General features: G+C 24.0%; 1 protein-coding gene across 4 annotated transcripts; it reads left to right on the top strand.

The window, feature by feature from the left end:
• The first annotated feature begins 231 nt into the window (after positions 1-231).
• Positions 232-6,873, top strand: LOC105360983 (protein phosphatase 1B). 4 transcript variants are annotated; one of them, XM_011498044.1, is made up of 6 exons: positions 232-356; positions 2,629-3,099; positions 3,868-4,314; positions 4,609-4,726; positions 5,607-5,718; positions 6,319-6,873. In XM_011498044.1, exons 2-6 carry the CDS (start codon positions 2,734-2,736, stop codon positions 6,407-6,409), a joined length of 1,134 nt encoding a protein of 377 aa, XP_011496346.1. In that variant the 5' UTR covers positions 232-356; positions 2,629-2,733; the 3' UTR covers positions 6,410-6,873. The 4 variants fall into 4 exon arrangements, with proteins under 4 accessions (XP_011496346.1, XP_011496349.1, XP_011496348.1 ...); XM_011498047.1 differs by lacking the exon at positions 232-356 and adding an exon at positions 502-521; XM_011498046.1 differs by lacking the exon at positions 232-356 and adding an exon at positions 568-759 and having other exon boundaries at positions 2,633-3,099.
• Positions 6,874-12,754: the final 5,881 nt, after the last annotated feature.

Genomic DNA, 12,754 nt, shown 5'->3' with positions numbered 1-12,754 from the left:
TCCAGTCATCGTTACATTATTCATGTCGGCATTGCCGCGCTTTTCTACTCAACGGTTTTTATTGGCACTTTCATATCCCGGTGGATGCTACCGATTTAACCCAACCCAACCCCTTAATATCACAGCGGCATTTTTTCTGAACTTTTAATCTACAAAGAGCGGAGCGCTTTTCGCTCTTTCTCTATCTCTATTTCTCTCTCTCTCTCTCTCTCTCTCTCTCTCTCTCTCTCTCTCTCTCTCTCTTCACCCTTCTGTTCCACCGTCTTACAAGCACTCTGTCTCGACAAGTGTTATATTTGATTTACAGTGTCGTGGTGAAGTTAAAGCAGAGATAAACCGATCGAATTTCAAAAAAGGTATCGTATAATGTATAAATACATGGTAAATAATATGCATTCGCAGCAAGGACCCTTATCAAATAATTGTTATGTACGTAACGCGGTTTAATTGGAAAAAAATAAATAAATAATAATAATAGAGACTTAGCGCGGGATGTTCGATGTAAGCGAGCGAAAGAGAAAGTAAGCTGAGTATGTATGTGAACGCGCGCGTTGATTAATTCAAGAAACACGAGACGAGTGCACAACGGTCGTGTGATAAACAGACGCTGGCAGCCCTTGGTTCAAGTGCGTAAGACTGTTATGCGTGGTGTCTCACACTCTTATTGGCCGTTGTGCGAGCTGGTTCTCAAGCCCAATATATTCTAACTTCCGAGTTCAACTTAACAGAAGAATACTTAATATCAGTGTATATATTCAAGTAAGTGCGATAAAACGGAACATTTTCATATATTATTAAATTAGAGCGGGGCTACTTTAGGGTAATGCGAAAAATTACCTACTTTAATGGGAATATCTCAATTATCGCAAGCTTACACGGGCAAATGTGTTTTTAGGGTCGTATTAAATTTTTCTGCTTTCTTGACTTGTCCTAACCTAATTTTGCGAGATTATTATTATTATTATTTATTTTTTTTTTTCACATTATCATGATGCGCATAAAATTGACATCTATGTCGTCATCAAACAACTTATAGTTAATAAGTTTTCGCGCGCACAACCAATCTCTTCAATTATTTGCACTCTCTGACTATTTCATTCAATCCTCTCGTTTTCTCTGTCATTAAAAGTAAATTCAGAATCGTGGAAACCAGACACGAGTGGGTATTGTTTTATTCAGCTTAATTAAGTCGAGTTTGATCGATCAGTTCTGTGAGCGAAGGACATCGCACGTACAGAAAAGAGCAAAGGAAGCTTAAGAGGGCGAATGTGAATTAAGGGGAAGTAGAAAATACGAAATGCAGAACGCACTGCTCTAAGAGGCTTCGTTGTGGTATGTTTTGTCTTATGTGCCAGCGCCCAGCAGTGCCAACGCTATTTCAGTATCTTTCTGCAGTTTGATATGCGTTATACCGTATATTCGACATTAGAAAAAAAAACTTAAATTGTAAAAAACGCTAACGTTAGTTATATTCCATGACAAATGTTTTATCTGCGTGCACACGCAATCTGTAAATGCTGGTAATCACCACATTATCTACTTAAATGGTAAAAAAAAGTTTTCTCAAATCGAAAATTAAAAATATGTATGTTAACTGTTCTATATAATGTAAAAGAAAACAAAAATCTACATTCTAAGTAAGATAGGGTGATTTATTATTATTTCGGCATATTTATATGCTAGGTACTTACTCTTCTTATGCTGCAATACATGTGTGGACAAAAATTATTTGATTAAGCATTAACGGCAAATATAAAGTTACTGTTTTAATGATATATATTAAGGGTATTATTATTATTATTATTATTATTATTATTATTATTCTTTTTTTTTCTTCCTTAAGTAATTATTTATAATATGTGATCATTGGGGCCATTTTGATGAATATTTACTTAAAATAAATAATGACAATTTATTGTCTATTCCATAGACTGTTATTCCAAGTACACAATTTCAATTACATGCCAATAGATAGCCAATGCTAATAATAGATTTATTTTATATTACAATTATTGAATACTCTCGTAATATAATTTAATATGTTTATAACGTAACATATTAAATTTTATTATTTATTTACTTTCATTAATTTTCTAATATTTTAGATTCTATAGTATGGTTAACTTGTAAAATGGGTAGGTGATATATTTCAATCAAACTTTAAAACTACGAAAATTATTTTACGATACATATTTTAAAACACTTTCAATTATGTGTAAGTAGTTGCAAATATTTTGTTTTATCAATTGAAAATAGCAGATAATTTGTATGTTAAATTGGCGTTGCACTTTAGAGAAGAATACAAAATTTTAAAGATTTTTTGGACCAACTTTGTTAGATTAATCTCTTTTCAACTTACGATAATATAATGTGATTATAAATACTGTACTTAAAAGTATTTATATAATTTTGTATAATATTGTTTAATCGTGTTTTAAATAATTAACCAAACTTATTTAATGTGTACGTTTACCCAAATTATAATACAAATCATAGATAATAGGTTAAATTAAAAACTAATGTTGAATAATAATAAAAACTAAATCCTTTAAAATGTTTTTATGAATTATAATTATATATCGATATACAATAGATAATAGTTAAAAATAATATTTTTTTTTTTTCTAGCTAGAATCATGTCAGTTGTACCTTCTTTGGTTCGATGGAAAATGCTAGTAAAATAATACAGAGACAAAAATAGTAATCCAATTCAGTAAATATTTTATTATAATAATGGGGGCATTTTTGGATACACCTAAGACAGATAAATACAATGAGCATGGTGAAGGTAATGGATTGCATTATGCAGTCGCCTGTATGCAAGGTTGGCGAATGGAAATGGAAGATGCTCATAGGGCGTTAACTGGTCTTGATGGAGGCCTTGCTGACTGGAGTTACTTTGCAGTGTTCGATGGTCATGCTGGTGCTTCAGTATCAGCCCATAGTGCAGAACATTTATTAGAGTGTATAATGCAAACAGAAGAATTCAAAGCTGAAGATGTGATAAAAGGAATACATTCAGGATTCTTGAGCTTGGATCATAAAATGCGAGATCTCCCACAAATGTGTAATGGTACTGATAAATCTGGTTCTACAGTGGTAAGTAAACTTTCTATTTATAAGATGTTTTTAAGGACAATTTATTATTTTATTTTATATCCTAATATTTAAATAGATTATATTTTAGCAAACGAACTAAACTAAACTAACTAGAAAAAATTTTATTTGAAAAAAAAAAACAATTACTGAAAATACTAATGGAGACTATATATTATAAATAATTTTTATTAATTTCACATAGTTTATTAAATTTGTAATTATAAGAATAAACTTTAAATTTCATATGATTAATTTATGAAAAAAAGAAATATTACTTTCTAAAATATGCTTGTAGAAACATTGAAAATTTTTGAGGGATTGTTACGTAACGCTTTAATTCATTTAAAATGACTAATATAATTATATAGTTTAACTTTTAGAAGGATTCTTTATAAAATTAAAACCAAGTTGATTATAATAAAAAAGTAACGAATAATAATTAATTTTTTGCATGGATTAATATGTTATTGGATTAGTAAGAGAAATCCTAAGTTATTTAAAAAAATAATACTTGATAATAGTAATAAAAATAGTAAAGATTAAATCCCTAATAAAAAGTACAGGTACATATTTTTGTAAGAATACTATTACAAAATAAAATTTATAAATTTTAATTACAATTAACATCTAATTCAATTAAAATTTTGTGAATTAAATATTTGCGAAATACAAAATTTTTTAAAAAAGTTTTCGCTTTTTTGTAAGGCATGTATGTAGGTTATAATTCACATTATGTTCAAATTATGACCCGTATCATAATTTTAACAGGTATGCGCATTTATATCACCAAAAAATATATATATTGCCAATTGTGGTGATTCACGAGCGGTTCTCTGTCGATCGGGTAATCCAGTTTTCTCAACGCGCGACCATAAGCCAGGTTTACCGGCTGAAAAAGAAAGAATTCAGAAAGCCGGTGGTTGCGTCGTCATTCAACGAGTAAATGGTTTACTTGCCGTTTCACGAGCACTAGGAGACTACGAATACAAGAAGGTCGAAGGCCGTGGACCTTGCGAGCAATTAGTATCTCCTGAACCGGAAATTTTCGTACGTGAAAGAGACAACGAGCAGGACGAGTTTTTGGTATTGGCATGCGATGGAATTTGGGACGTTATGACCAATGAAGCCTTGTGTAATTTTATTCACTCTAGGCTACTTATCACTGACGATTTGGAAGCAGTCAGTAATCAAGTTATAGATACTTGTTTATATAAGGTAAATAAACAACTTGCACACAATAATTCTAATTGATTAAATATTACATGTATAATAATTAAATAGCAAGAATATTTTTCTCTTCTCATTCAAATGTAAACATAGATTCGTCAATCAATAAATTTAGGAAAACTTTAAATTTTTAAATATAAAATTTTCAGAAAATATTACATGGCATATTATGAAATCCTTTTTTCTTAATACAGTAGTTGCATTAAAAGAATTTGCTCGATGATTTAAGTTTTATTAACGAAAACATTTATTTATAAATTTAAAAGTTAAAATTATTTACAGGGAAGTAGAGATAATATGAGTATAGTATTGATTACGTTTCCTGGCGCTCCAAAACCAAGTCCTGAGGCTAAAAAGAAGGAAGCAGAACTAGATTTGTTTATTGAGAGGACGATTAAAGGTTAGTTATTTTCATATGTAGTAATTGATAAATATATCAATGATTTTTCTTAAAAATTTCGTAAACAAACATTTATAATTAAACGTAAATATATGAAAGATGAAAAGCAAATGCATAGATCATTAATTTTAATAAATTATTTATTGTTATTTCTATTGTATATTAATATTTTTACGAATAATGGAAAGTTAAATAATAACAATTTATTTAGTAAGTACATAGCTGATTCATTCTATTTCATTGATGAGAGAAAAATTAATTTTTATTTAATAAATTATTAATGAAACCGATTGTATCGTAGTAATTCCATTTCACTATATTAATTACATAAGTGAGAATAAAATGAATTCTTTTAACAAAAAATACAGGCAACTACTAAAGTACTACCTTTTTATATTACATATCAAAATTGTAGTTAAAAACATTTATGGAAATTAAAGTAAAATTGTTACTATACAATTTTATGAATAGTATAAAATAATAATTTGAAATGAAAATTTTCCAGAGAATTTTAATAAAATAATTCTTATCAAAACATTTTAAGTATAAAAAATTCATTCTTGTATATCCATTAAATTTTAAATATTAATTTTAACATTAATTATTACAACAGTAATTTAGTCGAACATAATATCAATGTTATTAGTAACATATTAGAACTTTTATAATTATGTTATTATTATTCATAAAATATATAAGTCTTTAGTGTAAATTTGTTAGAAAATTTTCAAAGAACTTTATATTATAAATATATTCTATTTATTTTTATAAAACAACAAATTATAAAATATTAATGAATCCAATTAATATTAATTCTATAATATTTAATTTATTTCATACATTGATTTGTTTATATTTCTGTAAAATATTCTAAAAATAGATATAGTTTCACAAGAGGAAGATAAAAAGGACTTTGAGTTTATGTCACTTCTCCATATTTTGATGCAACATAGCATACCTAATTTGCCTCCTGGGGGTGGTCTTCCTGCAAAGTAAGTTTTTAATAATACAATAATAATAAAAAAACTAGTGTCGACATTTATTCTTCATTATTAGGTATAGAATATTAATGAAGTAATTTATGTTTATCTGGATTTTAAAATTTTTTACAATAAATATGGAGAATTAGCAGCTTTAGATTTTAATAAAAAGTAATGAATTAGTAAATATAAAAAAAAAAAATTATATCTTAGTAAAGTTTTTATGAAAATCTTTCGTTCCTACTCGAAAAAATTTTTCGTAGTATTAAAATTATTTATTATGTACAGGAACTAAAATCATTTGACTTTAGACAAGTATACTTAAAAATAATAATTTAATTTATACAATTGAGCTAATATAAGATTTATTCGAAAATGATATTTTTTTAGAATAATTATTATGTAGTAAAAATGACTTAATATCTAAAAACAGTAAATGATTAATTGATTATGATTAGCTTATCAAAATTGTTATATAAATTCAAATTCCTATTTAATTCATTTTAAGGAGCAGTTTATTATATATTCTATATTTTGAAAAGATTTATACACTTTAAAAAGTACTTTGCGATATTTTCATCATCACATAAAATATCGTTTTTCTTCTTACAGGCAAAAGTTTATCGAAAATGTTTTTCGACAAGAATGTCCTAACAGAGCGGATAGTATAGGTATCATGTATGATTTTCTTCAATTCAATTAGTGGCTGATTTTATTTTAAATCTCATCAAATGTACAAATACAAAAGTAATATAGATTTTACTAAATACGTATAATGTATCCTTCATCATGGAATTTGCAATTTATATAAATTGATTGTTGACTAAAAAGCGATAAATGTAATGACCACACTTTAATAACTAAATCTTTTATTGCGACAGTCTTAATAAATTTATCATTATTGCGATATCAGTCAGTATATGCGTTTCGTAAGCATATTTACTGAAAGGCAAAATTTTACTTTTGTTTTTTGTATTATATTTTTTTTTCAAATCAAATTAATCGATGTATGATTGTGTATATTTAGATTTAATTTCACAGATAAGGAACGAGATAATTTTTAGCTGTGAACATTCAATGTTTCATGAATGATTAATAATGACGAAAGAAATTCAAAGATATTGCTATCAATTGCAACTATGATAGACATTTTATTATTTTATTATTATTTAAAAAAAAAAAAAACGAAAATTTTTTATTTGAAGAAATAAAAAGAATTTGAATTTGGTAGTTGGTAAAGCTAAAAGAATTTGTAAGGAAAATTAAGACCGAACTATTATTCAATATTTTTCCATACTGAATTAATAATTTTAATCATGACAAACAATTAAAAATACCTTGCAAAAATCATACATATATCTATAGAATTTATTTAAATGATTATTACTACATTGATATTGTTGGACTTTATAAATTTTCTGTGCATTAAGCAAGTGACGAAAATTTTATTATAGTTATTACAAATGAGGGATAAGAAATGTTCAATTAAGAATCATGTAGTCATGTACCAGATAAGAATCAAGATTACATCTGAACATGTTTTACAATAAAAAGCAAGTAAAATACTTTGTAAGCTTTTTATAAGATAACTATTAAAAATACTTTAATTAAAAAAAGTCTTTGAGTAACTTATTAAAACAATATTGTTTGTTTTTATTTTGCTCATTAGATTTTTTTTAACGATTAGTATGTAGAATAGTGACGATAAAAGTAATTTATTAAAAGAAAGGAAATTCTTCAGCAAAAATTAAAAAATATAAAAAGAACTGTATTTACTATTGAAACGAAATATTTATATATATATATATCGCGTTATTATTTCGTTATCTTTTTTATCTGAAATGTTGCTATTAATATTATTAAATTATTGAAATGTTAACATTCCTATAAGTGTATTTATGCTGATAATTTTATTTCTTTTAATAAATGAATATATCTGAATCATCTTATGTGTGCTGAATGGTTGAATAAAACTATGTTGTTTTCAAAGGATGAATGAAGGATCAATGTAATCTGGATTTCTATCAAAGTGAATTCATGTTTCTACAATTTCCCTTATATGTTGACAAGGAAACAAATATGTGTAATGTATAACATGCTATAACTACATATATATATATATATATATATATATATGTAGTTATATATTTATATATATTTTTTTGTAGTTCTAGAAACTTGCGTTAAAAATACTTTTCAAAACAGGTTCCAAGATTTTACTCTTTGGCACCTGTAACGTTATAGCATTCAACAAAAATAAAACAGAATCGTCATAACATAATTCATAAAAATGAAATAGGTATTCATCAGAGTAATGACATTGACATTTGTATATATGGGACTGGAAAAAGCAAACTGACCACATACTTAGTTGTAGTCATTAGCAGTCCTATATGTACATAAGAACAGAAGTAAAAAAATCATTCAAAATTTCCATTAATAGAAACTATACAATAAATTATTTGATGATAGTTATGACGAATATATTGAATTTTTTTTAATTTTTTACTTGATAAGGTTCTTTATAAGTATGTAAACCTATTTATTTATTTTTTTATGAAATGATTGTTTTGCTTGAATTAAATTGACTAGTTTTATTTTTAAAAGTGATTTTTTTTTTAAAGTAAACAATGAGTTTTATTTACAAACAAATAATTGTAATTTATCTATATAAATATGCATACAATTTTATTTTTATTTTTTAATAAAAATCTAATTAAATTTATTTAAAATCTATTTATTTAATTTAAAATATTGTAATTTTAAATAATAGTTGCCATTTATTTGGATTTTTTTCTTTTAAAATTATGTAAAATTGTGAACAATTTTCATTATATTGTTTTACAGATTGATTATTTGTAGAATATCAAGAATCATCATATCAACAATCACTTGACATATTTAACTTTAATTTGGCACAGGATAGCCTTACTAATTTTTAAATAAGATTTTTAAATAGTATTCAGGTCTTTTGAAGAAGGTGTTTTCAGTAATTAGTAATCAAACATTTAATAAGTATTGAATGTGAGAAAAGTATAAAAGGGTCAGAAAGATAAATTGTGCTTCTTTTTGGTATTTGTGATTAGAATGCTAGACTATGATCGACACTATACAATAAAGTTAGATCTTACAAAAGAAGTGGAAAGAATCGTCAATGGAGCAAAATGCCGGAGCAGTTGTGCAAGTGACTCGATTTTCTCTTTCGCTCCTCCCATTCTATTGTCTACCCATTACATTCGCTCGTTCTAATAATAAAATATACATACTCGCGTGCACAATGTCATGTTAAGTAGAGGTGAGTTTGAAATTGTGGTTTGCAAGTAATTTATTAAAACATTGATGAAATTGAGAGCAACATCGCTAAACATTTAATTAACGTCGCTTAAAAAATAATTCATAGCTAGCTATCCTTCGCTTTTTAATATTTTTAATTTACAAAATTTATTAAACCACACACAAGAACTCTCATTTACAGTTTGCCAAATGAAATCTTATGTGCATTTTTGAATTCATAGGAATCGATAATATAATTGTTCCATATGTTCTATAATATTATAAAACATATTTAATTTTTCCTAAATCTGCAAAATTCTTTCTATGGAAAAATAATTAAAAAAATAATTACGTATTACACATACACAAATGATAGAAATATTTTTTTATTATAAGTTTGTAAGAACGAATTTTAATATTTAACTTATCCAAATGTATTATATCGGTGAGAAATGGCTAAAAAAATTAATATTTCATAAAATGAGATTTTTCTAGTGTTTAAAGTTATAAAAACTAAATACTTAAATGAAAATAGTGTAGCATAATACAGAAAAATTATCTACTAAAAAAATTTTGTATGTTTTTACAATAATTTTTGTTGAATGATCTCAAAAAAAAAAAAATATATATACATATATGTACTAAAAATATATACTTTACTTAAGAAAATATTAATATACTTCAATAATACATACAATGCTTTCACTATTTAATTGGTTGAAATAGTTTGTTAATAATACTTAGTCCTGATTATAATAGTTGTGTAGTATCAAAAATTAGTCAAACTAACCTATATATATTTACCCTTCATATATACAAATATAATGTGAAAGAGAAATTATTTAAATTATATCATTAAATAGTTTAGCCATTTTGTGATATGAGAAAAATGTAAATAAAATTATAATTAAATGAATTTAAATGCATACACAATAATTCGTTTTTACAAATAATATATTTTTATTATCAGAAATGCAATAGTTGCATTATTAACATTTAAAATTAAAATAGTGAAATAGTAAATAAAAAATTTGGTTATAAGACAATATTAATTATATTATTTTGATTCATGCAATATTTATCCAGTCTAAATCATAAATATTGAAGAAGGATATATGATTTTAAGTCTATTTTAAATATCACAAAATATATACAATTGTATATGTTCATATAAATGAAATATTTTATTTTTAAATAAAAAACATTGCCATTTTTTGTTTTATATTATAAAATAATGTTATAGCGCTATAATATACTATTAGAGATTTTTTATTTAATAATGTTGCCGAATAAATTTATAATAATAAGCATATTTATTCCAGTAATGGAAATGTTGAGAAATGCACACTATAATGGGCATATCACTTATTGTTTATATATTAATTTCTAATCCACGAATAAACCTTTTATCGGCTATTATCTCAATTACTGGAGCATTTTATTCAAACATAATTTTCTTCTATTTTCAATAAAAAATATTTCAATCTCAAAAAGAAATCGTGTTATTCAATTGTTAAAATAAAAAGAAAGTACCATTTCAAAATTTCACAATAAGAGTTATTTAATTCAAAAGTGAATCGATTGAATAAATATAATTGTATGTTCCTTTGTTTATTATTTTATTAAATATATGATGGAATAGACATTAACGCACTATTCCTATGTTTAATATTTATAAATATAACTTAATATTTTAGATAATTATTTTTCAGAATTTTCATACAATGAGAAAAATGGTACAATTACATAAAAGTAAGTGATAATGCATATTGATATCGAGTATTGGGTGTATAGAAAATTTCTGCTTTGATTTATTATTTGTGAGGACATCCATTATTATGTTTTTATAGATAGGCAAAATTATACGTTTGGTAATCCTTAGATTTATAAATATAATTTATATAATTCTTCATATATATTAATAGAAATATTCTCATCTATACAACTTCATTTAAAATGTTTTAACCCATATATATTCAAACAAAAATAAAAATATGTAAAAATTTTTAATGATTTTAATTGAGAATATATACTGTGAAAATAGTATTATTTACTTATTTAATTTAATAGTTATTTAATACGCTAATACCGATTTATACTAAGTTTACTATATATTGTTTATAATATGGTTAATAATCTTAATTATTATGTGAATTTTCAAGATAAAATTTTATAAATTTTAAATAATAAATAAAAAATAGAATAAATATTTTAATAAAATAATAAGTGTTATACTGTTATTATTCGTTAATTATATTATGTATTTTTTGTTCTTTTATTTATATTCTTTAGTAAAAAGTAATTGTAATTATATTTATCACAATGTCATAAAAAATGTATTAATTATTAATATAAATTATACAAATTTCAGTTTTATTAGAATATAAAAGTAAATATGATTGATTACAGGGATGTATTATATTTGCCTCTATAAATTTGTTTAAAACGTTATTAATTCAAGTAAAATGAAATAGAATTTTCACAATTAAAAATATATAAAGAATGTTATAGATTTTCGAAATTGTTAAAAAAAAAAATAATAATAATAATAATAATAAAAATCAATTATATTAATATTTTTGTATTTATTTTTTGGATAGATTTATAGAAAAAATTGGAAATTTGGTAATATAGTTCAAAATTAAGTTATTTCGATTAGTTCATTTACAGAGTTAGATTCAAATCTTAATTGGAAATTATTTATTTTTAAAATCCAATTTTGTATGGTGTAATTTATTGATTTTTTATATAATTAAAATATCTTTTTCTTTTATTAGGCATACAATTAAAAAAGTAGTTTATAATATATAATTATAATTTTGCAGAATTAAATAACGTCTAAGTTAGGCACTACCCTGTTTAGAACATGTATACAATTTTGAAATTGAACTGTAATATTAGAATATATTGAAGGAAATATGTAAGCATTGATATCTTAGATAAAAAGAATATTTGTCACATAACAAAATTTCCAAGTTCTTTATCTAGTAAAATCGTGTCAATTATTTCTAATAATAAACTACAGGTATATATGGCTATAATAATTTGAATAAAATAAACAATATTACAATTTCGTAATGAAAATAGATTGTATTTAGATTTAATTTAAAACAGAGTTAAGTGATAAATGTAAATAAAATTATCAACGCTTGTTTGTATATTATGTTTTATTACAACACGTTATAACTTAGTTCTTAAAAAACATTTCAATTTATCAGCGATATCACATTAAAAATTTGTTCAAATAAAACGTAGACACCTATACATAATGTACAAATTGTACATTTCATTTGTCTTCCTCCCTTATATTAGTCTAAGTAACAATATCTCATTAAAGTTCAGTTATCTAATATGCTCATTTAAAAATTGAAGTATGTACAAAGTTGTAATATTTTAATTATCAAACCGTTGATATGAATTAATGTCATATCAACAATTGCTTCAATATTTGTCTTAGAAATTGTGCCTATCTTGTAAATAATTGGGATAGTCAGTCCTAATATTTTGCAATATTCTTTTATATTTATATTATAATAACGATTAGCCATTTTCACAAACATTTTCAAATACATAAAAGATAACAAAACTTATATAAAAACAAATTTTATTAATATATAAATATATGTAATATATTTTTTCATACTTTTTCTTAAATTTATTATAAATATTTGTACTTTGAATTTCCCAACACTGAATTCGTTATAATGAATAATTATTTATAAATATTTTAAATAATTCTCGAATATAAGCCGCTATCTTTTATGTATTTTCCCTA

This window comes from Ceratosolen solmsi, unplaced genomic scaffold (assembly GCF_000503995.2).
Source record: "Ceratosolen solmsi marchali unplaced genomic scaffold, CerSol_1.0 scaffold14, whole genome shotgun sequence".
Taxonomy (NCBI): domain Eukaryota; kingdom Metazoa; phylum Arthropoda; class Insecta; order Hymenoptera; family Agaonidae; genus Ceratosolen; species Ceratosolen solmsi.
Note: the sequence above shows the minus strand (reverse complement) of the source record. Positions and strands in the feature narration are given on the sequence as shown.

What these genes read in the sequence shown, in the direction of transcription:
- LOC105360983 (XM_011498044.1), top strand. Translation starts at nt 2,734, where the DNA reads ATGGGGGCATTTTTGGATACACCTAAGACAGATAAATACAATGAGCAT. An exon ending in ATAAATCTGGTTCTACAGTG is followed by an intron (nt 3,100 to 3,867) that starts GTAAGTAAACTT and finishes TAATTTTAACAG; the next exon opens with GTATGCGCATTTATATCACC. An exon ending in TATTGAGAGGACGATTAAAG is followed by an intron (nt 4,727 to 5,606) that starts GTTAGTTATTTT and finishes TTCTAAAAATAG; the next exon opens with ATATAGTTTCACAAGAGGAA.